A 27,867-nucleotide genomic window follows, 5' to 3' on the forward strand; every position below is an offset into this window, starting at 1 on the left:
AAGAGCCTTCTCTGTGGCGGCCCCGGCCCTCTGGAACCAGCTCCCCCCAGAGATCAGAATTGCCCCCACCCTCCTCGCCTTTCGTAAGCTCCTTAAAACCCACCTCTGTCATCAGGCATGGGGAAATTGAGATATTCCTTCCCCCCAGGCCTATACAATTTATGCATGGTATGTTTGTGTGTATGTTCGGTTTTAAATAAGGGTCTTTTAATTATTTTAAATATTAGATTTGTTATATGTTGTTTCATTATTGTTGTTAGCCGCCCCGAGTCTACAGAGAGGAGCGGCATACAAATGAAATAAATAAATAAATAAATAAATAAATAAATAAATAAATAAATAAATAAATAAATAAATAAATAAATAAATAAATATAAAATTGGGTGCAACTCCCTTAACAACCACCTTGCTTAGCAATGGATATTTCGACCTGAACTGTGATTGTAAATCAAAGCTCACCTGTAGAGGAATGTTTTAACCAGACAACGTCATTTGCCGGGGCCTAGGGGAAGGCCCTTCTCTGTGGGGGGCCCCGGCCCTCTGGAATCAGCTCCCTCCAGAGATCCACACTGCCCCCACCCTCCTCGCCTTCCGCAAGAGTCTCAAGACTCACTTAGGTCGCCAGGCCTGGGGCAATTAGATCAAAACACCCTGACCAATAAATGTGATGTATGGTTGTGATTGAATTCGTTGGTTGATTTTAATATACTGGGTTTTTAGCTTGTAGTTTTTAACTAATTAGATTTGTTTTGTATGCACTGTTTTATATTGTATCCTGTGAGCCGCCACGAGTCTTCGGAGAGGAATGTCTTAACCAGAAAATGTCATTTGGCAGGGCCTAGGGGAAGGGCCTTCTCTGAGGGGGGCCCCGGCCCTCTGGAATCAGCTCCCTCCAGAGATCCACACTGCCCCCACCCTCCTCGCCTTCCGCAAGAGTCTCAAGACTCACTTAGGTCGCCAGGCCTGGGGCAATTAGATCAAAACACCCTGACCAATAAATGTGATGTATGGTTGTGATTGAATTGGTTGGTTGATTTTAATATACTGTACTGGGTTTTTAGCTTGTAGTTTTTAACTAATTAGATTTGTTTTGTATGCACTGTTTTATATTGTATCCTGTGAACTGCCCCGAATCTTCGGAGAGGAATGGCATACAAATCTAACAAATAAATAAATAAAATAAAAATATTGAAGACCAGAAGTCTCCAACCTTGGCAACTTTTAAGACTTGTGGACTTCAACTCCCAGAATTCTCCAGCCAGCAAAGCTTGTGGAGTTGAAGTCCACAAGTCTTAAAGTTGCCATGATTGGAGACCCCTGTTGTAGAATATTGACCTCTACACTTTGCAGAGTTTGGGAACAAAGGGGCTTATCCTTCACTCTTAAATCAAAAATTAAAGTTTCGTTAAATCATTACCTGGTTCTTCTCATGGCCAAGGGACTGAGATGCTGGGCTCCTAACCAGGGTTGCCAACCCCTTGTCCAATAACAGCCGAGCCTCTTCGGGAAGCAATTCCAAGGGCAGCCCAAGCCGCACGTTCTGCCGTGGCTTCCGAGGCAACGCCCCCACCAGCACACCAACAATGCGATGTTCCTCTCGGATCCGCCGCACATCTGTGTGATTCCACAAGAATGGCTTTCCCTCCAAGAGGTGGATTCGGATCATGCCTGCGTTTGCAACATCAAAAATAACAAGCTATTCAGGTATTTCTGATACGGAAGGTGAAAGATTCAGCAATTCCCGTGAATTTCCCAGGACACTTTCTTTCTTTCTTTCTTTCTTTCTTTCTTTCTTTCTTCATTCATTCGATTTTTTATGCTGCCCTTCTCCTTAGACTCAGGGCGGCTTACAACATGTTAGCAATACAACATTTTAACAGAGCCAGCCTATTGCCCCCATAATCCGGATCCTCATTTTACCCACCTCGGAAAGATGGAAGGCTGAGTCAACCTTGAGCCGGTGGTGAGATTTGAACTGCTGACCTGCAGATCTAGCATTCTGCTTTATAGTGGCCTGCAATACCACACACTACCTGCTGCGCCACCCTGGCTCTATTTTGCAACCAGATGGTGATTTTTAACACAAACAAGGTCCTTATTTTAGTTTCAGCCACCCTGTCGCCCTCCAAAAATATAACCCACACAAAATGCATCAGATTGGGGTAAAAGTACTTCCCCAATTCCTGTAAGAGAACATAGGAGTCTCCAGTCCCAGTTCTAACCCTAAACTCAGCTACCGTATTTTTCAGTGTATAAGATGCACCGGAATATAAGACACACCTAGATTTTGGAGGAGGAAAACAAGAAAAAAAGTATTCTGAGCCAAATGGTCAGAGACGGCAGCTTCTCAGTAATCTAAATATTTAAATGTGCATGTGTTTTAATGCTGCTGAAGGAAAGGCTCGTTAGCACAGCAGCAGAGACGGCAGCTTCTCAGTAATCTAAATATTTAAATGTGCATGTATTTTAATGCTGCTGAAGGAAAGGCTCGTTAGCACAGCAGCAGAGACGGTAGCTACTCAGTCATCTAAATATTTAAATGTGCATGTATTTTAATGCTGCTGGAGGAAAGGCTCGTTAGCACAGCAGCAGAGACGGCAGCTTCTCAGTAATCTAAATATTTAAATGTGCATGTATTTTAATGCTGCTGAAGGAAAGGCTCGTTAGCACAGCAGCAGAGACGGTAGCTTCTCGGTCATCTAAATATTTAAATGTGCATGTATTTTAATGCTGCTGAAGGAAAGGCTCGTTAGCACAGCAGCAGAGACGGCAGCTTCTCGGTAATCTAAATATTTAAATGTGCATGTGTTTTAATGCTGCTGAAGGAAAGGCTCGTTAGCACAGCAGCAGAGATGGCAGCTTCTCGGTAATCTAAATATTTAAATGTGCATGTATTTTAATGCTGCTGAAGGAAAGGCTCATTAGCACAGCAGCAGAGACGGCAGCTTCTCGGTAATCTAAATATTTAAATGTGCATGTATTTTAATGCTGCTGAAGGAAAGGCTCGTTAGCACAGCAGCAGAGACGGCAGCTTCTCGGTAATCTAAATATTTAAATGTGTATGTATTTTAATGCTGCTGAAGGAAAGGCTCGTTAGCACAGCAGCAGAGACGGTAGCTTCTCGATCATATAAATATTTAAATGTGCATGTGTTTTAATGCGGCTGAAAAAAAGGCTCGTTAGCACAGCAGCAGAGACGGCAGCTTCTCAGTAATCTAAATATTTAAATGTGCATGTATTTTAATGCTGAAGGAAAGGCTTTTTAGCACAGCAGCAGAGATGGCAGCTTCTCATTCGTTAGCACAGCAGCAGAGACGGCAGCTTCTCGGTCATATAAATATTTAAATGTGCATGTATTTTAATGCTGCTGGAGGAAAGGCTCGTTAGCACAGCAGCAGAGACGCAGCTTCTCGGTAATCTAAATACTTAAATGTGCATGTATTTTAATGCTGCTGAAAGAAAGGCTCGTTAGCACAGCAGGAGAGACGGCAGCTTCTCGATAATCTAAGTATTTACCGAACGCCTGTGTTTTACTGCTGCTGAGGAGAGGGCTCGCTATTAACGGTAACAGGAGGTAAAAGCTGGCTGACAAAGCATTTGCCCCTCTCTCCCCCTCCTCTCCACTGAGTCAGCCATCCCTCTCCCTTCCACCCACCCACCCCAAGAGATAGAAGCCGCTCCCTTCTGTGCCAAGATCGCCTCCTGCAGTCCATAGGAATCCCGGCAAATGGGCCAGGCGGCGGCTGAGATGCAGGAGCGACAGCCAGGGGCGGGGCAGCAGCCGGCATCAGCTGAGGTTGCTGGATGTGAACAGGTGAGTTGCTCTGCTCCACCAGAATGATACCAGAACTGCTCACAAGTGGCAACTTCGGTGTATAAAGACACACCCAGTTTTTGATGCCATTTTTTGAAGTTAAAAAAAAGTGCATCTTATACACTGAAAAATATGGTATTTTGTGGATGACCTTATGTCCTTTATTATACACACAGTCCTTGACTCACAATCACAATTGAGCCCCAAATTCCTCTTGCTAAGCAAGACAGTTGTTAAGTCAGTTTTGTACCATTTTTCAATCTTTCTTGTCACAGTTGCTACGTAAATAACTTCAATTGTTAAGTTAGTAACATGGTTGTTAAGTGAATCTCGCTTCCCCATTGACTTTGCTTGTCAAAAGATTCACAAAAGGCGATCATATGACCCCCAGGACATTGCAGCCATAAATGAATTTTGATCATGTGACCATGGGAACGCTGCAATGGTTGCAAGTGTGAAAAACACCCTAACTTTTTTCAGTGACAGTGTAACTTAGAACAGTTACTTAACAAAAAGTTGTAAATTAAGGTCCTTTATTTCACAAAACTCATTTTGGTCCTTTATTTTAGACCAATGGCTCTCAACCTGGAGGTCGGGACCCCTTTGGGGGGGTCGAATAACCATTTCACAGGGGTCGCCGAAGACCAAGGGAAAAGATAAATTTCTCATGGTGTTAGGAACTAAAGTTTCTATTCTGGCACCTTGGAAGATATGTTTGCAATCCAACCAATCAGGCGTTTACAGTGGGGTTGTCCCTCTGACCTTCCTGCCAATCAGCTTAAAGCTCTGTTGGGAGAATTGGCGCTAGACTTATGGTTGGGGTCACCACAACATGAGAAACTGTATTAAGGGGTCGCAACATTAGAAAGGTTGAGAACCACTGCTTTAGATCTTTCACATTTACCATACAACTGGTACCACTTCATACACAGCCTGACAGCATCAGTTCTGTTTAATACTTGCTTCTAATCATTTTATAGCTTCTTATGCTTTATTTATATCCCATCTTTATTATTTATTATAAATAACTTGAAGCGGTGAATATACCCAATGCTCCTTCCTCCTCCTACTTTCCCCACACAACGCTGTGAGGTGGGTTGAGCTGTGAGAGAGTAATTGGCCCAAAGATCAATTTCCGGTCACAATTCAAAGTGTTGGTAATGACCTTTAAAGCCCTTCATGGCATTGGACCAGAATATCTCCGGGACCGCCTTCTACCGCACGAATCCCAGCGGCCGATAAGGTCTCACAGAGTTGGCCTTCTCCGGGTCCCGTTGACCAAACAATGTTGTTTGGCGGGCCCCAGGGGAAGAGCCTTCTATGTGGCAGGCCCGGCCCTCTGGAACCAACTCCCCCCCCGGAGATTAGAATGCCCCCCTTCCTTGTCTTTCGCAAGTAACTCAAGACCCACCTGTATCACCAGGCAAAGGGGAACTAAGACATCTCCCCCAGGCTGTTTATATTTCATGTTTGGTAAGTATGTGCTGTATGGTTTTTAATTGTTGGGGTTTTTTTATATATTTTTTATTATTAGATTTGTCCCATTGTTACACTGTTTCTTATTACTGTTGTGAGCCGCCCTGAGTCTTCGGAGAGGGGCGGCATACAAATCTAATAAATAATAATAATAATAATAATAATAATAATAATAATAATAATAATAATAATAATTGGCCCAAAGTCACCCAGCTGACTTTTGTGAGCTAAGACAGAACTAAAACTCTTTGTTTCTACCTGGATGCCTTAACCCAGTGATGGCAAAACTGTGGCACGGCGCACGGGTGCCACAGGTGGCATGTGGAGCCATATCTGGTGGCACACGAGCCGTTGCTCAAGCTGAGCTCCAACATGCATGTGTGCCGGCCAGCTAATTTTTGGCTCCTACAGAGGCTCTGGGAGGGTATTTTTGGCTTCTAGAGGGCATCCTGGGGGATGGGGGATGTTTTTTCTCTCCCCTTGCTCCAGGGAAGCCTTTGGAGCCTGGGGAGGGAGAAATGTGAGCCTATTGGGCCTTCCAGAAGCTGGGAAACAGGCTATTTCCAGCCTCCAAAGGGCCTCTTGAGAGAGGGAAAAGCTGTTTTCACTTTCCCCAGGCATTGAATTATGGGTGTGGGCACTCGAACATGTGCAAAAGCGCGCTTGCACGCTCTTTCGGCACCCGAAGGTTCGCCATCACTGCCTTAACGTTTCAATCAAGCTGGCTCCCAGTTCAGATGTTTTCATTAGAACAGTGTTTCCCAACCTTGGCAACTTGAAGAGATCTGGACTTCAACTCCCAGAATTCCCCAGCCAGCGAGTTGAAGTCCAGATCTCTTCAAGTTGCCACCGTTGGGAAACACTGCATTAGAACATGCATTTTGTAAAGTTTTATTGTTGTATTTTCATTTGTAAAGCAAAGTTATAAACAAAAGTTTCCCTCCTTCTTTATGAGCCTCTTTCAATTTTGCACCTTTTTCAGTTTTGCCCCTTTTTCTACCCGCCCTCCCCCCACCCCCCCAAAAAAAGAGAGATGCTCACCGCAACTAGTCTCTCCTCTACTCCCTTTCCCTTTATTGCACCGGCAGCGCAATCTTCCCACGTTCGTGCATACCGCGCAACCTGCACCCCCCACCTCCGACTCCCGCCCCCGGTCGAGCTAAATAAATCCTCCAATCACCTTTTTTTAAAGCCACCGGCCGAGCGGGTGGAAAGACGCTGCCCGGAATCAAATACGCAATACAAAAACAAAAAAGGGCCCCGGCTGGTTTCCAGAGGGAAAGGAAAGAGCGGACGAAAAAGGGAACTAGGGAGGGGAGGGAGGTTAGGAAAGAGAGGGGGGGCAGAAAAACACAGACGCGCACGCGAGAGAGAAGGGAGGGGGAGACACGCCGATCCTCTTTCGCAAAGCAAAGGAAGCAATTACGAGAGAGACAGGAAGCCAGGAGGCGCGCAGGCGAGCGGGAGATCCCCAATCAAGGCGTGTTGATCCCAGCCGGGGAGGCGGGTCTCGCTCTGCCCTTCCTCGCCCTGGATGTCGCAAGAAGCCGGAGACCCCACCGCCGCCACCCCACCCCGATCTCGTTTTCCCCGCCTTGCAAAGTGATCCCACTCCACCTTCCCTTCTGGGCAGCTTGCGCGCGGCGGAAGGGGTCTCGCTCGCCAAGGGTGAGTTGCGCGCGTGGGACGGGGAGGTTAAGGGAGGAAAGGGGAAATCGGGATGGTGTGGAAAGCAACCTGGATTAGCGCTGGGGGACGGGGATGGTTGTCGGGGTGGGTGGGCTAACTTCTATAGGGGAGGGCTGCAACCCAGGATTAATCTAAGAACTTCCCAGCATCCTCCAGGTGAGGTGGATTACAATGCCCTTCGTGCCCTGCCAACGTTGCAATCCGGGGCAACAGGAGGGTGCCCGATAGAGGAGGCTAGTCTAACTTTCAATTTGTATTGGACAAAAGAAATAAATAAAATAAATAATAAATAAATAAATAAAAGGTTTGCCTTGAAGGTGTAGCAGCTAGCACAACTGTTGAAGAGTCAATCATATTTCTGTAGACCCTGGACAGCTGCCTTAAGCGTTTTTATGTAACTCGAGATATAAATTTGGGTACTTAAGGGAGGATAGGACCGAACTAGGTTATCTAAATCTCGACTTTAGATTTTTTTTAGAAATCAGGAGATTCTGAGCTCTAGTCCCACTTAGGCACGGAAGCGGTTTAAAATGACTTTGGGACAGTCATTCTCTCTCAATCCAGCCCACTTCACAGGGTTGTTGTGAAGAAAACAGGAGATAGAAGCATTATCGGGTATGTTTATCTCCTCAAGTTATTTATAAAAATAATGAAGGTGGAATATAAATAAACAGAGCCACTTAACATATCAATAAACATCCTTATCGTGCTATCGAAGATTTTGTTCCAGAAATTATTTTCTAAGATTTGCTCTTTACTCCAATGTTACTGAGTTGTTTATTTTGAAAGAAATGCATTCTACATCTCAGAGGCCGTAAATCTGAGACCCTGAGCACCTTCTGAGTGGAATGGAAGCAAGCGAGAAAGAATTTGACAGGCCTGAAATTATAGTGTATTTATTTTTTATTGCGTTGTCCTTTGACATAGAAACTATACCTCTATTTCTTTTGGAAATTTATATGGTTGCACAAAATTTCCCTGAAGTGTTTTTGCTTGTCCTATTAGTAAAAAAACTCTTCTACCATTCCTCTAAATTTTGTGGATATTTAACCTGAAGAGGAAATTCTTGTTTTGTTTTCAATATCCCCTTTGGGCACATATCCTTGGCAACACAAACTGAGTTCATTCCTTTAACCTCTGGGTCCATAACTTGCATTTTTTGGTATCATTACAAAATCTATTGTCTAATTTGTTCTGTTTGCCTGTTCAGTGCACTTTCTCCCTTGTTCCAGGCTGGATTTTCTTTTTTCTTTTTTTACATTAGTGAGTTCTTCAGAACCAGCTGGAGAAAGGGGTTTGCCTAAAATCTGTTTGAGTGACTCACAAGAGGGTGTTGGATCCTCTGCATTTTTCTTCGTCCAAATTGTTATCTAGTTGGAGAAGGATATATATGAAGGGAAGGTAACTTTGTTTCTCTGGAACTCTGACCTGCCCATGTAGGTACATTTAGAGACAACCTTGCTTTTAATGTAAGTCAAGGAGTCTAACCTGTGGGGAGAGAAAGCAAAAATTTGGGAAGACAGATGTTCGTAAGGAACAGCTGGGAGCAAGGCTGGACACAGGAATGGCTTGTGCAAGCGGGCGTAATCACAATAACCAGAAAGAGCTTATTTTTTGTAATTCATTTATTTATTACATTTCTATGCCGCTCTTCTCCGCAGAATATAGAGTAATGTAACACAGAGTAATGTAGAGTAAGAGGTTATTTTGTACTTAGATTTGCTGCGGAGGTAATCAAAGGCTTTCTATTCCTTTTTATTCTTTCTTTTTTCACATTTGCTTTTTTCCCTTTCTTCTTTGCTACTTTAACTTTTTATTAGTTTTGGTTTTTATGTTTTTTGTAAAACCTTTAGTAAAATGTATTGAAATCCATCCACTCCACCAAAAAAAGGGAAGATTTTTGCAGACCAGTTCGGAATGCAGTTGTGCAGGAAATTCATATTTTTAAGGGTTGCAAAAAAGGGGGAAATGTTGCTCGTTCTCGTCAATTCTCTTGAATTCTTCCTGACTTTTAGCATTCATTCTGTGACTGCTGCTGCTACTACATCTGTTTTGAGTGACTCACAAGAAGAGAGTGTTGGAACCTCTGTATTCTCCTTGAAGGTCGGCATAGCTGTCTGGAGAATTCTGGGAGTTGAAGTCCACAAGTCTTAAAGTTGCCCGATTTGGGGATCCCTGGTTTACAGTGTAATCTTAAACTTCTTGTGATGTATTCCTTTTTTTAGCTGCTCTCTCCTCTTTTACTTTTGTGCAGTTTATTCCTGAAACATGTTTCACCCATCTTGAAAATTAAGATGTCTAGGACAGATAGAAATGTTTCTTCTTAACATCCTTAAGTTGTCTTATTCTATTTAATACAACAAGATCAGTCTTGCCAAAAGAGTGCTTTGAGCTAATAATTCAAAAAGTGCGTATGTCTCTTGCTAGCATGCCTTTCCCCCTTTCCTTATTATTACAGAATTTATTATCCTGCTGATTCATTGCTCAAAACCATCTCAAGCGATTTCCAAGCAGCCAGAAGTATGTAAGAGGAAATGTACTTTTTGGAGGCCTGGAGATGAAGTGATAAAAAGAAACATTGCCAGATTTCATTGCTGATCTGATCCATCAGATGGGGGAAGGGTGTGGAGGGGGAGACAACCAATCAGAACTTGAGTCTTGATTGATCCGTCTTAATCTTTCTCACTTGGGAATTGCAATATTTGCTGTTGATTTTTCTTCTCAAGATTGGTAGTCTTGCCTCTCTTACAAAGCAAGGGGGTAACAACTGGTTTATTTTGATTGATTCCAAAAAGATGACGAGTCCTGATTAACATTTAGCTACAGTGAGAAGTGGACGATTGTTTCAGAAGAAGCCTAAGTTTGAGTCAAGTTTTACTAATCTCACCTAATATACTTAGTTGGCCTTTTATAACTACGTAGGTAAAAAATCACCATATCTTGCAGTGCAAATTAAATAAATCACACTTTTTAAAAAATTTCTACTTTCTAATATTTTTTCTCAAAGGCCAGGTCCGCTTATTTTGGATCAACCGAGTGTTGGCCAACTTGATTGTGACAGGAATTGACCAAGCAATTTATTGCCTGACTAATAATGTGGCCTGAGAGAAAGAGAAAAAAATGACTGGCCAAAAGTTACCCAACTGGCTTTTTTGGCTAAGGCAGAACTAGAATCTACAGTCCCCTGGTATTTAGCATGGTGCTTTAAACCAGTAGACCAAACTCTCCAAGTTAACCACGCATTTTGTTGAAAATGCTGTACTGTACTGCAGCTTATATCTGCTGAGAAAAGGGCTGCCTGCAGTATGCCAGATCGAATCTTACCAGGCTCAAGGCTGACTCAGCCCTCCACGCGAAAAGCGAGGGAACACTGTATTTGTTTGGGCAAGTATCAAAAAATACTTGTTTGATTTTTAAATCCGTTGTTAATCCCTTGTGTCAAAGTAATAATCCCTTTTCCCTGTCCTCAAGTTCTCAACCTCAGGTGGGCTGATCTCCCTGCTTTATTTTTCTGTTTCATGTCTAATTTATATGCAATGCAAAACCAGTGGGCTACTTCCCATTTCCCTCCTTCCTCCCTTCTTCCTCAAAAATCAAGCACATAAGCGGTATCACTGCCTTGCGCTCCATACTTCCAATATTCCCGGCTTTGACACATGCAGATTGATCTAACTCTCTTTCTTGCCAGCTACAATGTCACCTGATGAAACTGTCTACTTGGTGGTCCTTCTGATCTCTGTACCTGTTGGTTTCCTCTTCAAGCAAGTTGGTAAGTGTGAAACCTTGAGAAAGAAACACTGCTAGGCACCTCATAAGGAACTGTCCCCGGGACTCATGTCAGAAGGCTTTGCCTTTAACTCCTTGAAGTGCTTCGTGGTTTGATCAAGCAAGTTGTAAGAAAGGAACGGTGGTGGTGAGATATATGAGATGGAATCAATCCTTTTAAATGGGGAATGGTGAGAAATAACCGTACATGGGATCTGCATATTACAGGTAGTCCAATTTAAGACCGGTGGCTTAACAGTATTCCAAGTTATGAGAGACCCTCCCCATGAGTACTTATGATCAGGTTCCAAACTTCTGACCTCCCTTGGTCAAAGGACTATTTGTTGGCCAATCAGCATCTGACTCATGTTTAAAGCCTTTTGCAGCATTCCATGGCCACATGGGGCTGCATTTTATGACAATTTTATGACAAAAGGTACCAGAGTACGTCCAGAACCGCCTGCTACCGCACGAATCCCAGCGACCGATAAGGTCCCACAGACTTGGTCTTCTCTGGGTCCCGTCGACTAAACAATGTCGTTTGGCGGGCCCCAGGGGAAGAGCCTTCTCTGTGGCAGCCCCAGCCCTCTGGAATCAGCTCCCCCCGGAGATTAGAACAGCCCCCACCCTTCTTGTCTTTTGTAAATTACTCAAGACCCACCTTTACCGCCAGGCATGGGGGAGTTGAGACACCTTCCCCCAGGCTTTTTATATTTATGTTTGGTATGTATGCGTTGTTTGGTTTTTTAAATATGATAGAGTTTTTATATGCTTCTTTTTAATATTACATTTGTTCCGCCATAATATTGTTTTTACTATTGTTGTGAGCCGCCCCGAGTCTCCGGAGAGGGGCGGCATACAAATCTAATAAATAAATAAATAAAATAAATAAATTTTGGTGAAAACTAAAATGTCCAGATTTTGGCAAAAACGATCCTCCAGCAAACAATGGGTTTGTTTTACAGCCGTTGCCTTCACTTCACAAATGCTGCAAACAAAAAGGTTGGAAAACCAGGTCAGTCACATAGATGACCTGCTTTGCAACCATCATGACTTATGACCATAATGGGCAGATTCCATTATGGTCATACATTGAGGATTACCCGTAGATACATTCCTGGCTATTCGCCATCGTGCAAGGAGCTTCTTGGATGAGGAGCGAAACATTTTTAAAGGAAAAACTAAGGAAGTCTTTTGGAAAAAGCATCTTTGGGACAACTATGAGTTGGGTGATTGAGAATCTCCATCGGCAATTTTACAAGTTTTATTTGATGTTGCTTCTTAAAAGCTGTGGAGCTGGGTAGGTTGTAAATCCAGGCAAGCAAATAACATATGCCTCAAATTCACAATTTGCACAGCGTCTGCATCTTTAAAGCAGTGTTTCCCAACCTTGGCAGCTTGAAGATATTTGGACTTCAACTCCCAGAATTCCCCAGCCAGCAAACGCTGGCTGGGGAATTCTGGGAGTTGAAGTCCAGATATCTTCAAGTTGCCAAGGTTGGGAAACACTGATCTAAACAATGGGAAAATGTGTTCCTCTTCTCTCTTTCTCTTTTTTAATAGGTCCAAAGACCAAAAAATATGGAGCAGCTGTTGTAGGACTTGTACTTATTCTGGTGACTTGCCAGATCCACATCCTTCATTCCTTTATCACCATCCTGGGGACATGGCTTATTATCAATATCTCACCAAGGTAAAATGACCTAACAACTATTGAGGGTGTGAGACGGTCTGAGAGATGTAAAGAAATGCTCTAAAATGCAAATATGAGATTATACAAATTCCCAATTTTAGTTTAGTTTAGTTTAGTTTAATCAGATTTGTATGCCGCCCCTCTCCGCAGACTCGGGGTGGCTCACAGCAACAGCAATACAAGACAAATCCAATATTAAATTAATTTTAAGAACACCACAAGTTAAAAACCAATCATACACACTAGCATACCATACAAAAATTTTATAAGCCTAGGGGGAAGGAACATGTCAATTCCCCCATGCCTGACGACAGAGGTGGGTTTTAAGGAGCTTACGAAAGGCTAGGAGGGTGGGGGCAACTCTGATATCTGGGGGGAGTTGATTCCAAAGGGTCGGGGCCGCCACAGAGAAGGCTCTTCCCCTGGGTCCCGCCAAACGACATTGTTTAGTTGACGGGACCCGGAGAAGGCCAACTCTGTGGGACCTAACTGGTCGCTGGGATTCGTGCGGCAGAAGGCGGTCCCGGAGATATTCTGGTCCGGTGCCATGAAGGGCTTTATAGGTCATAACCAACATTTTCCTAAAGTCTAACTTGTTCCCTCTCCCCCTTCTCTTTCTCTGTCCCTCTGTCCCTGTGTAGGTTGGTTGGTAGGTTCAGGATTTTGGAGAAAACCCCCCAGCTCCTTAGATGATGATAAAGATCTAGCTTCTTCATGGATGGGCGTCCTCCTCGATCCACGGCTCACATTAGAGAAACATCTTTCAGCTGTGGCTAGGGGGGCGTTTGCCCAGGTTCGCCTGGTGCAGCAGTTGCAGCCCTATTTGGATCGGGAGTCATTGCTCACAGTCACTCATGCCCTCATCACCTCGAGACTCGACTACTGTAATGCTCTCCACATGGGGCTACCTTTGAAGACTGTTCGGAAACTCCAGATCGTGCAGAATGCAGCTGCGAGAGCAATCATGGGCTTCTCTAAGTATGCCCATGTTACTCCAACACTCCGCAGTCTGCATTGGTTGCCGATCAGTTTCCGGTCACAATTCAAAGTGTTGGTTATGACCTATAAAGCCCTTCATGGCATCGGACCAGAATATCTCCGGGACCGCCTTCTGCCGCACGAATCCCAGCGACCTGTTAGGTCCCACAGAGTTGGCCTTCCCCGGGTCCTGTTGACTAAACAATGTTTGGCGGGACCCAGGAGAGGAGCTTTCTCTGTGGCGGCCCCGACCCTCTGGAACCAACTCCCCCCGGAGATCAGAACTGCCCCCACCCTCCTTGCCTTTCGTAAAAGTTCTTAAGACCCATCTCTGCCATCAGGCATGGGGGAATTGAAACATCTCCCCCTTGCCCATGTAATTTTGGTGTATGATTGATTGTGTGCTTGTTTTTTATATATTGGGGTTTTTTTGTGGACTTTTTAACCTAAAACTGTAATTTAGATTGCTAAATATTAGATTTGTTACCATGTACTGTTTTTACCATTGTTGTGAGCTGCCCCGAGTCAGCGGAGAGGGGCAGCATATAAATCCAATAAATCTAATTTAATCTAATCTCAGCATCTCAGCATCGGGTTGAATAAGAAAGGGAATGCAACCTTGTTGCACGCCATTATCTTAAAGCAATCAATGTCTCCATGGCATATAGTGTTCACACAGTGGCTTCCTGCTTTGAGAACAGTGATTACACCAACTTGACTAGATGTGCTGATATCATCAAGTCTTGTACGGCTCTCCATAGTGTCTCATCACAACACAATCAAAGGGTTCCTTGTAGTCGATGAGGCACTTGATATTTTGATATTCATGAGGTTTTCCCATGATCGAGTAGATTTGCAAAATGGCCCCTTTGAAAAACATCTTGCAACATCTGGTAATTCCAACCTGATGGTTGGTGTTCTAGGTGGTTGTATAATTTTAAGCAGAATCTTGCTGATGTGAGGGATGAATGCAATTCAAAATGTTGGTTATGACCTTTAAAGCTCTACATGGCATTGGACCAGAGTACCTCTGGAACATCCTGCTACCACACGAATCCCAACGACCGATAAAGTCCCACAGAATTGGCCTTCTCCGGGTCCCGTCGACTAAACAATGTCATCTGGTGGGCCCCAGGAGAAGAACCTTCTCTGTGGCGGCCCCGGCCCTCTGGAATCAACTCCCCCCGGAAAGGGGCGGCATACAAATCTAATAAATAATAATAATAATAATAATAATAATAATAATAATAATAATAATAATAATAATAATAATAATAATAAATAATTAGAACTGCTCCCACCCTCCTTGTCTCAAGACCCACCTATACCGCCAGGCATGGGGGATTTGAGACACATTTCCCCCAGGCTCCTTATAAATTATGTTTGGTATGTATGTGTTGTTTGGTTTTAATATGATAGGGTTTTAGTTATTTCTTTTAATATTAGATTTGTGCTACTATAATATTGTTTTTAGCATTGTTGTGAGCTGCCCCGAGTTTTCAGAGAGGGGCAGCATACAAATCTAATAAATTATTATTATTATTATTATTATTATTATTATTATTATTATTAATTGTGCGATAATTGGAGCAATCTTTAGAATCATCCTTTTTTAGCAGTGGAATGATTGATTATTCAGCATTTCCAATCCTTTGTCCGCATGGTGTGGTTTCCCAAATGTTTTGGTACATGTCTCTAATGTTGGTGTGTGGTGCAGATCTCAGTAGTTCTGCAGGAATAGTGTCAGTACCTGGAGTCTTATTAATAATAATACCGGTAATAATAATTTATTAGATTTGTATGCCGCCCCTCTCCGAAGACTTATTCAGTGCCCACATGATTTCTTCTTCAAGGCTCCCGGGTTCTATTACTACTTCTCTGTCCTCATCACAAAACATCATGTATGTTTTATTTATTTTTTTGGTTGTGAGCCACTGCTAGGGAGTTGGACGGCATATGAATTGAATTAAATAAATAAATAAATAAATAAAAATTAAAAAAAATACTGACACTGGGCCTCTTTGCTACCTGCTAACAGCTATTCTGTATATTCTCACCATATGTCCTTGATGCCTTTTAGATCAGACAGTTATTTCCTTTATTGGTTTGCAATGTTGCCTTTACAAGCAATAAATGGTGCTTGGACCTTTTTAACTTGCATAAAACTTGCTCCTTGGGTTTTGACTAATTCGTACATTCTGCTAAGCAATGACTTGCTCCATTATGGTAGGTTGTAATTTTAGGGTTTACATAGAACTGTAAGCCATGCTCCCTATTTTTGCAGACTGTGATAAACCAAAACCAAACAAAGCACATCTTTAATGCTTGAATCCGATCTTAATGCTAGGACTTCTGGTTTCTATACCTTCAAGTGGGCAGGATCTAGCATTCAGTCCCCAATGTTGTTCAAATAAAGTTGGCTGAAACAGATCATATACTTTCCACTTACCATATAGTCCTGAGGACAGAAGGGAAAGGGGGGACATGATGGAAACATTTAAATATGTGAAAGGGTTAAATAAGGTTCAGGAAGGAAGTGTTTTTAATAGGAAAATGAACCCAAGAACAAGGGGTCACAATCTGAGGTTAGTTGGGGGAAAGATCAGAAGCAACGTGAGAAAATATTATTTTACTGAAAGTAGTAGATGCTTGGAACAAACTTCCAGCAGACGTGGTTGGTAAATCCACAGTCACTGAATTTAAACATGCCTGGGATAAACATATATCCATCCTAAGATAATAATACAGGAAATAGTATAAGGGCAGACTAGATGGACCATGAGGTCTTTTTCTGCCATCAGTCTTCTATGTTTCTACATGATCTAAGTACATTGGCTGGGGAATTCTGGGAGTTGCAGTCCATACATCTTAAAAGTTGCCAAGGTTGAGAAACAGTGAGTTAAAAGAGTAGTTAGTGTATGTGGGACAGTCATGGAAGGATATCCGTGTGTGGTTTTGAAACTGATGTAGAAAAAGGGTTAATAAATACAACTCTTTTCTTTTTTTAAAAAAAAAAAAAACAGGTCTTCTCATCACCTGACACTGGCATGGACATTTTCCTACTTACTTTTTTTCCGCACAATTACTTACTTCAACTATCCAGAGCCAACACCATTCACCAACGCTGTGCAACTTTTGCTCACTCTTAAGGTACCAGGCTAATTTTTGGAATATTGGGAAGGAAAGATGTTTAGCTTGAAGAGGAAGTAAGTTTCTTTTCTCTGGAACTTTTGTCTCCCAGCTGCTGAGCTTAGCCAATGAGGTACAAGAACTCATTCAGGCGAAGAAACAGGAAGTGACAACCTTCACCAAGTCTCCAGTGATTGGTACAGTTCTCCAAAAACCGGGGTTGGTGGAGATACTGTGCTACAGTTACTGCTACGTGGGGCTTATGACAGGTAAAGTGAACTGGCTAATAGAAAATTAAATAGGTGTAAACATCTGTGATGCTTTTTCCCTTTGACAGCCTTATGAGCAATGGGTTTATGGGCATTTTCAAATGTTGGCATCATCTCACCACATGTATAAACACCAATAAGACCAAATATTGGGCTGGAGAGCTACTCTTTATTGTTAAAATTTCTTTTTAAAGGAAAAGGTAGTTAAGAGATCAGAGCAAGTTGAAAATTATAAAGCCTGTTCCAGTTTTGGCTTCTCATCTACTTCTTACATCAGCCACCTGTTCCTCTTGGTATTGTGCCTGGTCATTGGGTGAAAGTGTGGCCTTTCGTATTTTTTTGCAGAAGTGTATTTGAAACTACCTTGCTGGTCAGACAAAAATAGCTATTCTTCCCTCTAGCCTACACCCTTCACTTTTATAACTTCTCCTTTTTTGTTTTGTGAGAATTTCATGAGAATGGCCAAATACTGCTACTGCAAACATGAAGGCAGGAAATTACAGCAAAAAGTAAGATATCAGGCACTAGGATTTTGTTGCCAGAATCTGCAGGAAATCATAAAATTGTATAACTAGCAAATCCCAGAATGGAATGGAATAGAATAGAATAGAATAGATAATTCTTTATTAGCCAAGCGTGATTGGATACACAAGGAATTTGTCATTGGTGATATGCTCTCAGTCTACCTAAAAAGACAAGATACATTCATCATAAATAACAAGGTGTAACACTTAATGGTAATCATAAGTCCCATTGGAATTGGTCAGCAAAGAAGTGGAAATAAATAAGTAAATAAATTTTTTTTAAAATTATTTTATTAATAGAGTTGAAAGGAACCGTTAGGTCATCGAGTCCAACCCCCTGCCTGAGCAGGAAACCCTACAGCACCCCAGCCAAATGGAAGTCCAATCTCCTCTTGAAGGTGTCCAGAGTTTGGGAGTTCACCACCTCCCCTGGCAGGCAGTTCCATTGGTTGATCGCTCTGACCGTCAGGAAGTTCTTCCTTATTTCCAGGTTGAATCTCTCCTTGGTCAGCTTCCAACCATTGTTCCTCGTCCGGCCCTCTGGTGCCCTGGGGAATAAAGAGACCCCCTCCTCACCGTGGCAACCCCTCAAGTATCTGTAAACTGCTATCATGTCCCCTCTAGACCTTCTTTTTTCTAGGCTGTCCATGCCCAGTTCTCTCAATCTCTCTTCGTAAGTCTTGGTTTCGAGTCCCCTAATCATTTTGGTTGCTCTTTTTTGCACCTTCTCCAGAGTTTCGATTAATAATTAATAATTAATTAATAAATAAGGTACAAATAAGCAATCAACTCATACTAGGAAACAATATCAGTATAAATCAGTATAAGGTTGATTCAGCCTTCCATCCTTCCGAGGTGGACCAGGATTGTGGGGGCAATATGCTGGCTCTGTTAAAAAGTGCTATTGCTAACATGTTGTAAGCCGCCCTGAGTCTAAGGAGAAGGGCGGCATAAAAATTGAATTAATAAATAAATCATAAAAATGCAAGCAACAAAATTGCAGTCATACAGTCTAAGTGGGAGGAGATGGATAATAGGAACGATGGGAAAAACTAATAATAATAGTAATGCAGTCTTAGTGAATAGTTTGAAGTGTTGAGGGAGTTATTTGTTTAGCAGAGAGTGCTTCCCAAATCACACACAACCTTAACCTGTCAAGTCTGTCCAAAACAGAAGCCCTCAAAACATATTGGATACCATTTCTCACAACTCTCCACTGAACTGCAGGTAGTTCTTGAGCTACAATGGTTCATTTAGCGACGGGTCAAAATTATAACGGCATTGAAAAAAAGTTACGGTTGGTCTTTGCACTTACGATCTTGACAGTGTTTTCATGGTCCTTTGATCCAAATCCAGCCTATTGGCAATGAGTATGTATTGCACAGTAAGCACCCAGGATCATGTGATTCCTGTTTCGGACCCTCTCATTGGCTCATGGATTCCACAAGAAAAGTTAATGGGGGAAGTTAGAGGTATTTAATGACTTTGTGTATGGACGTGAAATTGGACATGATTCACTTAAGAACTGCCTTACTTAGCAGTGGAAATCCTGGCCCCATCATAAGTGGAGGACTACCTGCACTGGCTTTGCATTAAGGACAATAATGTGAACGCAACTTGAGAAAACCAGGTTATGGAAACAGTGTCTTGGGTAATTCAGCTGTGTGTGTGTGTGTGTGTGACGCTCTCTCTGGACTTGTTTTATTTCTCCTCAGACATACTTCTTTCTCTGCTTGCTGATCTTAAAAATTCATTGTTTTTCTGGTGTGTTTTTTTAACCAGGCCCATTTTATCGCTACCGTACGTATCATGATTGGTTGAACCAGATTGATCCCTCTGTTATCCCTAGCTGGCAGCCGATGCTTTTCAGATCCAGAATGATCCCCATCTTTGGGATATTTTTCCTGGTTGCCTCCCACTTCTTCCCCCTTGACTACGTCCGGAGCGATGCCTTCTACGAGAGAGGACTCGCTTTCCGCCTCTTCTACATGGTGCCCATTTTCTTCGTCTTCCGTATGCGTTTCTACGTTGCCTGGCTTTGCGCCGAGTGCACCTGTATCGCTGCTGCTTTTGGGGCCTATCCAGTCACTGCCAAATCTCGGTCAGGCGGTGGGCCTACGGTGGAATATGAGCCTTTAAGCCGGTAAGTCAAGAACCTCTTCTTGGCTCTGCTTCCTCTAAAATACTTCTGCTGCGTTCCACACAGTATTAATTTTTTTAAAAAGTTATATTTATTGATTTTTTTTTTAGATATTTACATTTCGATGCTTAAAAGTGGGTCAACATCCATATATTTACATTCATTTCAACACATTTTACAGTTATACATTTGTGCATGTGATTTTTTTATACTATTCCATCTCTTATTGTGAATTCACATTCCTTTTTTTTGTATCCATGTGTAGCACTTTGTCCAGATTGAATAATAATCAGAGTCTTTTTGATCGTTTAACTCCATAGTTAATCTGTCCATTTCTGCGCATACATATATTTTTTAAATTTCTTCCTTATCGTCGGGTATCTGTGAGTTCTTCCACACAGCATTAATAGCTGTGGAATTGTTACCACAGTCTTCATAAGAAGAAGGGCTTTCCTTGGGCTACCTCTCACCACAGAAAACAGCATCAATTTATTAGATGTAGTGGAGCTAAAGTGTTCCACCTGTTGCACTGATGTTGGTAGAGGCTTATATCCACCTTTTCTTTTCTTTTTCACTGAAATATACAAATTGGGCCTCTGTGTGTTTTGAGTCATACAAATTAATTTTGGATTCATGAGAAGTTCCTTCTTCAAATATGTAGTGTGATCATTCTAGCATGGAAATGGGATTTCCAAATTCTCTGATCCCTTCCTGGTTCATATGATTGTAACTGACTTACAACCCAGTTCTAATTCTGGCATGTGACGTAACACCCATTTTTCACTCTTCCCAGGCTTCAGAGCCTTTCTAGGAGCCTGAGGAGGGCAAAAAAAACAACAACACGGCCTTTCCCCCTCTCCCTGGAGACCCTCCAGAGACAGAAAACGGCCCATTTGCCAAGTTCCGGTTGAACCAGAAGTTCTGTCCCCAGACTTCAGAGCCTTTATAGGAGCCTGGGGAAGGCGAAAATGGCTCCTCTCCCCCGGAGGCCCTCTAGAGCAGTGTTTTCCAACCAGTGTGCCATGAGACATGGTCAGATGTGCCACGAAGCTCAGAGAAAGAAAGAAAGCAAGAGAGAGAGAGAAAGAAAGCAAGAGAGAGAGAGAGAAAGAAAGCAAGAGAGGGAAAGAGTGAGCGAGAGAGAAAGAGAGGGAGGGAAGGAGAGAGAGAGAAAGACATAGAGGGAGGGAGGGAGAGAAAGAGAGCAAAAAAGAGAGGAAGGAAGGAAGTGAAAGAAAGGGATGGAGAGAGAGAAAGAAAGGAAGGAAGGGAGAGAAAGAGGGAGAGAGAAATAGGGCAAAAGGGAGGAAGAGAGAGAGAATCTTTTTGTCCAACCTTTTTTTAGCCCCCCCTCCCCCGGCCCCACTCAATGTGCTCCAGGGTTTCGTAAATGTAAAAAATGTGCCACGGCTCAAAAAAGGTTGAAAATCACTGCTCTAGAGGCCAGAAATGGCTTGTTTCCTAATTAGTTGGGAAATGGGCCATTTCTGGCCTCTAGAGGGCCTCCGTTGGTGTGGGTAGGACATTTTCGCCTTCCCCAGGCTCATAGAAAGGCTCTGAAGCCTTGGGAGAATAAAAAAACCAGAACCTCCGGTTTAGCCACACATCGGCAAGGCTCTTAGAAAGGCTCTGGAGCATGGGGAGAGTGAAAAACAGGCCTTACCAACCCCGAGTCACCCCGAATCTTCAGACAGGGGAGGCATACAAATCTAGTAAATAATAATAGAGTGATACCTTGTCTTACAAACTTAATTGGTTCCAGAATGAGGTTCTTAAGGTGAAAAGTTTGTAAGACGAAACAATGTTTCCCAAAGGAATCAATGGAAAAGCGATTAATGCGTGCAAGCCCAAAATTCACCCCTTTTGCCAGCCGAAGCACCGGTTTTTGTGCTGCTGGGATTCGCCTGAGGTTCCCCTCCATGGGAAACCCCACCTCCGGACTTTTGTGTTTTTGCAATGCTGCAAGGGAATCAAAGCAGGGGAATCCCAGCAGCGCAAAAACGGGTGCTTCGCTGGCAACGGAAGTCCGGAGGTGGGGCATCCCAGCGGCGGTGGTGGGTTTGTAAGGTGAAAATAGTTTGTAAGAAGAGGCAAAAAAATCTTAAACCCCGGGTTTGTATCTCGAAAAGTTTGTATGACGAGGCGTTTGTAAGATGAGGTATCACTGTAATAATAAATAACCCATTCTGGAAACTGAAAACAGTCTGTTTCCCGACTCCCAGTGGGCCTGGAAGGCCCGAAAATCAACTGACCGGCATTCATGCCTGAGCTTGCCTACCGCTATGGCTCCACGTGCCACTTGTGTCAGGCGTGTATGCCGTTTTGCCTCCCAAACCCCAAAGTGTTCAAAACAGATGGTAGGTTGTCCCATTATTAAACACAGTAGGAGGAGATCTGCATTAGTCTACGATAGTCCCAATCAGAATTAATTTGTTGGAAAAGATGCTGCCAGATTCCTTCTGTTAACAAACTAATTGACATTTTTAAGGTCGGCCCCATACAGAAAACATTTTTAGAACAGTTCTGGACATTAAAAATGCATGAAGAAACATAACAATTAGAATTTTAAACGCAACACCTAGAAAAGGAAACACTAGACTAATAGATTAAGCAAATTTTAAGAAACAGGATACCACTGAAAGTATAACCGGAAAAATGAAATATAAATATAACTGCAGGTTGGCAGAGGGGGGGGGGGGAGGGAAAAGGGGTGTCCTACGTTTTTTTTTTGTTGTTGTTGTTAGTGTTAAATGTGGTTTGTTCGACCTTAATGAAAATAACAATTAGACACATATGATAAGAACACCTTGTCCTGTCCATACTGTTTTGTATTGTCTTTGTATATAGTTTTGTATATATATATTCAATAAACACTATTTTTAACCCCCCCCAAAAAAAAATGCATGAAGGAATTGACTTTTCTCTTCTCTTGCAAAGCAGATCAGCTGACGGGGAAGCATCCAGCGTTGCCTATGATTATGAGACAGTCAAAAACATTGACCCGCACGGAACAGATTTTTGTGTCAAAGTAAAGGACGGCATGCGCTATTGGAACATGACGGTCCAGTGGTGGTTGGCACAGTACATCTACAAAAGCGCACCTTTCCCCTCCTATGTCATGAGGTGCGGCAGGCGACATCGGGTTCAAATAAAGTGTCATTCAGGGCAAGAAATAGTCCTTGAGGATGAAGTGATAGGCTGGTGAACTTGGAGGTCCGGCGGTCAGTTGGGTTGGCATGAGAGTAGGTTGTAGAAGTCATGTTCTGGGACAAGGGTTCTGGGACAGGGAGTGCTTGTTTTGAAGGCTCACTAGGCAGATTTCGGGTAAGATGAAGTAGCGACCCGCCATCAAAGAAAGAGTAAGTAAAATTTTCCAAATGTAAAATAATGCACTTGGGGAAAAGGAATCCTCAATCTAAGTATTGCATTGGCAGTTCTGTGTTAGCAAAAACTTCAGAAGAGAAGGACTTAAGGGTAGTGATTTCTGACAGTCTCAAAATGGGTGAACAGTGCGGTCAGGCGGTAGGAAAAGCAAGTAGAATGCTTAGTTGCATAGCTAGAGGTATAACAAGCAGGAAAAGGGAGATTGTGATCCCGCTTTATAGAGCGCTGTTGAGACCACATTTGGAATATTGTGTTCAGTTCTGGAGTCCTCACCTACAAAAAGATATTGATAAAATTGAACGGGTCCAAAGATGGGCTACAAAAGTGGTGGAAGGTCTTAAGCATAAAACGTATCAGGAAAGATTTAATGAACTCAATCTGTATAGTCTGGAGGACAGAAGGAAAAGGGGGGACATGATCGAAACATTTAAATATGTGAAAGGGTTAAATAAGGTTCAGGACGGAATTGTTTTTAATAGGAAAGTGAACACAAGAACAAGGGGGCACAATCTGAAGTGAGTTGGGGGAAAGATCAGCAGCAATGTGAGAAAATCTTATTTTACTGAAAGTAGTAGATGCTTGGAACAAACTTCCAGCAGACATGGTGGGTCAATCCACAGTAACTGAATTTAAACATGCCTGGGATAAACATATATCCATCCTAAGATAAAATACAGGAAATAGTATAAGGGCAGACTAGATGGACAATGAGATCTTTTTCTGCCGTCAATCTATGTTTCTAAGAAAATCTAATCTACGCTCTTGTGTAAATTATGAGACTAGTTGAGTCGTCAAGGTGAGATGGGGAGTATAAACCAGGGGTCTCCAACCTTGGCAACTTTGTGACTTGTGGACTTCAACTCCCAGAATTCATCAGCCAGCGTGTGCTGCCTGAGGAATTCTGGGGATTGAAGTCCACAAACCATAAAATTGAGCTGTGCATGCATGGCGACCCACCACTTGTGTGGCCTGGTTGCAAATAGGCCTCAGCCTGGCAGTGGGCTGCAGCCTAGGTATTGTAGGACCCCTGCTCTTGAGAAGCTAGGTTTCAGCTCTCATTGTTCTCAAGTCATCATACAGTGGTACCTCGGTTCTCGAACGCTTTGGTTCTCGTACATTTCGGATACCGAACAAAATTTCCGGCAAAAATTTGCTTTGGCATCTGAATAAAAATTCGGACACCGAACAGCCACAGAAAATTTTGTTTATTATCCAAAATGCTACAAGATCTGAGGGGAAGGGGTGAGACGGAATGGGAGTCGGAATCCGACACGCCCATCCTGGCCGCCCACTTAACAGCCTCCCAGTCTGTAGTCTAAGCGCTCCAAGCTTTAGGAAGGATGGGGGTGGCTGCAATAACAGCAGCTTTGGGGGGCTCCTTTCCTCAGTGGTTCATCTTGTTACCTGTAGGCAGCTGCACCAACTTTCTCCTTCCCGGTGGCGGCGGCAGCTTTCCTTCGAGCAGCAGCAGCACTGGGAACGTCAGCGGCTTCCCTTCCTCATGTGACGTTCCCGGCGCTGCTGCTGCTCAAAGGAAAGCCGCCGCCACCGCCGCTGGGAAGGAGAAAGTTGGTGCAGCTGCCTACAGCTGCCACTGAGGAAAGGAGCCCCCCCGAAACTGCCGGTATTGCAGCCGCCCCCACCCTTCCTACAGCTTGGAGTGCTTAGACTATCAAGCTCCTCAGATCTTTATCCCATAGAAAATAAAGGATATAGGGGCTAAGAACCAATTAAATCCATTTCCATTATTTCCTATGGGATAAATTAATTCGGTACTCGACCAAATCAGTTCTCGACCATACTTCTGGAACGAATTGTGGTCGAGAACCGAGGTACCACTTTAGTTTGACTGGGATCTTGAAGTCCAACACTTCTGTAGACTGTGAAAGGTTGAGCAAAATTTAACAAGAGTTGGGAATATCATATCAGGGAGGATATGAGAAATTTTGGGACAGGTGGGTGCTTGGTTTGCTTTGAGGGGATGAATGCAGGACTGATCACACTCTTTCCTTTTCAGGAGTGCCTGGACAATGCTTATCTCAGCCTATTGGCATGGGATCCATCCTGGGTACTACATCAGCTTCCTTACCATCCCGCTCTGCCTGGCAGCGGAGGGGGCCATGGAGAGAGGATTTTTGAAGTCCCTGTCTCCGTCTGGGCGTCTTTGGGGTGACTGGATACAGTGGTTCCTGAAGATGAGGGCCTATGACTACATGTGTATGGGTTTTGTGTTGCTTACCTTTGAGGATACCCTTCGCTATTGGAGCTCGGTCTATTACTGCATCCATGTGGGAGCCGTGTTTTTCTTCCTGCTGGGAACAGTGTTGGGGATTCGGAAGAAATGGGGCTCCCCCAAAGATAAACAGGGTGCTCCGGAGAATCCCAAGCAACGGGAGTGAGAGGGCAAAGTGATGTTGCCATATACCCACTGTAAGGAATGTTACCATAGGCCCCGGAGGCTAAGGGAACAATGAGGCTCAATGAAAGTCTAATTTTGATATATATCATGACTAGATTGAAGGAAGTAATCAGAGATGGAAGTTGGAAATCCCTAATTTAGGTCTGCTTTGTGACAAGGCAATGTAGAAAATATATTTTTATACATTTGTAGAAATGTATAAAAATATTGCCACTTAGACTATTCTACTCAACACCGGGGGAGTCTGAGAGAAGGAGACTTCTCCAGATCTTAAACTTCTAACTGTTTCTCAGTCTCAGCAATTTTATGATCTATGGCAGAGGTCTTCAAACTTGGCAACTTTAAGACTTGTGGACTTCAACTCCCAGAATTCTCCAGCCAGCATTGCTGGCTGGAGAATTCTGGGAGTTGAAGTCCACAAGTCTTAAAGTTGCCAAGTTTGAAGACCTCTGATCTATGGACTTCCAACTTACATGCTGGCTGGGGAATTTTGGCAGATGACGTCCATCCATCTTAAAAAATTGTTGAAGCTGAGAAATACCGTTCTGACCCTCTCTTTTGTTAGGGTTCTTTCTATCCTGTTTCCCTCAAAATAAGACATACCCTGATAATAAGCCCAATCGGGGTTTTGAGTGCTTGGCAATAAGGCCAAGGGCTTATTTCAGGATTCAAAAAAAAAATATAGGACAGGGTCTTATTTTCAGAGAAACGCAGCAGTTTTCATTCTACTTCCATAAAGTTTAAAAATCTTCTGACTCATCTATAGATTTTTCTTTTATCTTTTAAGTCCAAACCTCGGCCATTTCATATGATAGGGTATAGGAATTACACCCAACTGGCTGGTTATGGAATATATATTATAACTGCATAGCATTTGGAGGATGACACATTCATTTTCCTTTTAACCGGTAGGGTTTTTGTGGTACTGTACGTAACTAATCCATGACTTTCACTGTGGTTTTTATTTTCTTTAAATGTCATAGTAGCATTGAAAATATCTGCATATATAGTGGGATTTCTGGAAAGGTTGAATTTGGGACTTTGGATAGATAAGAGATGAGGTTTTTATATTTGAGCTGCAAAAATCAGGATGGTCACTTCCATCCAATGATCATCCAGATTTTGGCAACTCAGATTTGGTAATTACGTAGAAATGCTAAGATTTAATAAAGGAAGCACCATCTAACTGTTTTTGTACAGATAGATGTTGAAAAATGTGTTCAGTCCCACCAAATCTTGAATCAGTGACCCTGTTATTCAAAGAGGTGAGATTCTGGAATGTAAGAAGGTTTTTACAGGGCTGGAACCTGTTATACAAAAATGATGGAAACACAAAGATTAGGTTGCTAATATAGAGGTACAGGTGAGACTGGTGAACTAGGAAAGAAATGAGATGTTGCACACAAAGACTGCCATATTTAAATATGTTATTGTTAAATATAAGGAACAAATGCATGTTTTATTTTTTTAGCTATAATATTTGGGGCTGAACATTTTTTTAAACTTGGGGGGCATATAGGGTTGTGTCTCATGGAACCTAAAATGTGTACACTGAGTGTAAAAAGGTGGATTTTAATTCGCAAAAACATAAATATATTTACTACCAAAAATGGTTGCTCAGGTAATATGTCTATGTCTTAAGGAAAACCTATACATGAACCTGCTTGTGTTTGCATTATTTTTGGTCCAAACCAGTATTTTATTGGAAGGTACTTGGAAAATAAACTTCTTCTTCTTTTTAAAGAAACACACAAACTGGTCTTTTGACAAGTTACATCTTGCTGGTCCTGAACAAAGCAGCAGATTGAATTTGAGAAGAGTAGTCTCCTGTCCCTTACTACAAGAATCCTCTTCTTGGTGAAACAATCTTAAACGTCTATATCAGAGGTCCCCAAACTTGGCAACTTTTAGACTTGTGGATTTTAAGTCCAAGAATTCTCCAGCCAACATAGCTGGCTGGAGAATTCTTGGATTTGGAAGCCCACATGTATTAAAGTTGCCAAGTTTGGGGACCTCTGGTCTATACCAGTTCTAGTTTCTTTCAACTATCACACTTCTCTGGCTCATTCAATAAATCAAATTTATACCAACATGCATTGTAATTTTTTTTCTTGCTCAAACCAAATCCACCCCACTCAGATCTTACATCCTCTGCTCAGCCTTTTCCTGAAAGCCAATAGAACTACTCCACCAGCAAGCTGAATTCATCTCGGATGATCCCATCAGGATATTTTTGAAGGACTTTTAAGGCTTTTCTTATCAAAGCTTCTGGTCTGTTTAACACATAATCCCCCAAAATAATATATAAATCTGCACTCAAGTGTCACAGAAAACAGAAAGAAAGCTCATATATTTGTAAGAGGGAATGGCTAGATCAGTGTTTCCCAACCTTGGCAACTTGAAGATATTTGGACTTCAACTCCCAGAATTCCCTAGCCAGCGAATGCTGGCTGGGGAATTCTGGGAGTTGAAGTCCAGATATCTTCAAGTTGCCAAGGTTGAGAAACACTGGACTAGATTGATAGTGTATACCACATAATAATGGTTTACAAAAAGCCCTACTTCCAACATTTGTTCATGCTTTAAT

General features: G+C 42.6%; 2 protein-coding genes across 5 annotated transcripts in view; one reads left to right on the forward strand and one right to left on the reverse strand.

Annotated features, from left to right (window-relative positions):
• Window positions 1-6,871, reverse strand: part of TSEN34 (tRNA splicing endonuclease subunit 34) — a 21,607-nt gene extending 14,736 nt beyond the window's left edge. The window contains exons 1-2 of one of the 2 annotated variants that reach the window (XM_070730129.1): window positions 6,471-6,871; window positions 1,418-1,668 (exon numbers count right to left, since the gene is read on the reverse strand). In XM_070730129.1, coding sequence (XP_070586230.1) covers window positions 1,418-1,666 — 249 coding nt within the window. In that variant the 5' untranslated portion in view covers window positions 1,667-1,668; window positions 6,471-6,871. Of the gene's footprint in view, window positions 1-1,417; window positions 1,669-6,331; window positions 6,425-6,470 lie in introns of those variants that run through there. The other variant, XM_070730130.1, reaches the window with a different exon arrangement.
• MBOAT7 (membrane bound O-acyltransferase domain containing 7) lies at window positions 6,663-27,017 on the forward strand. Of its 3 annotated transcripts, XM_070730126.1 has the most exons (9): window positions 6,663-6,958; window positions 8,244-8,380; window positions 10,668-10,748; window positions 12,308-12,437; window positions 16,439-16,565; window positions 16,657-16,813; window positions 19,120-19,480; window positions 22,415-22,600; window positions 24,879-27,017. In XM_070730126.1, exons 3-9 carry the CDS (start codon window positions 10,673-10,675, stop codon window positions 25,258-25,260), a joined length of 1,419 nt encoding a protein of 472 aa, XP_070586227.1. In that variant the 5' UTR covers window positions 6,663-6,958; window positions 8,244-8,380; window positions 10,668-10,672; the 3' UTR covers window positions 25,261-27,017. The 3 variants fall into 3 exon arrangements, with proteins under 3 accessions (XP_070586227.1, XP_070586226.1, XP_070586228.1); XM_070730125.1 differs by lacking the exon at window positions 8,244-8,380 and having other exon boundaries at window positions 6,664-6,958; XM_070730127.1 differs by lacking the exon at window positions 8,244-8,380 and having other exon boundaries at window positions 6,665-6,958; window positions 22,418-22,600.
• The last annotated feature ends 850 nt before the right edge of the window (window positions 27,018-27,867 follow it).

This window comes from Erythrolamprus reginae, chromosome Z (assembly GCF_031021105.1).
Source record: "Erythrolamprus reginae isolate rEryReg1 chromosome Z, rEryReg1.hap1, whole genome shotgun sequence".
In the NCBI taxonomy this organism is placed as follows: Eukaryota; Metazoa; Chordata; class Lepidosauria; order Squamata; family Dipsadidae; genus Erythrolamprus; species Erythrolamprus reginae.

Bases quoted from the DNA above. Each gene is read 5' to 3' on its own strand.
- MBOAT7 (XM_070730126.1), top strand. From the start codon at position 10,673: ATGTCACCTGATGAAACTGTCTACTTGGTGGTCCTTCTGATCTCTGTA. The intron at 16,566-16,656 runs GTACCAGGCTAA...TTTGTCTCCCAG, and splicing joins AACTTTTGCTCACTCTTAAG to CTGCTGAGCTTAGCCAATGA. The intron at 19,481-22,414 runs GTAAGTCAAGAA...TCTCTTGCAAAG, and splicing joins GAATATGAGCCTTTAAGCCG to CAGATCAGCTGACGGGGAAG.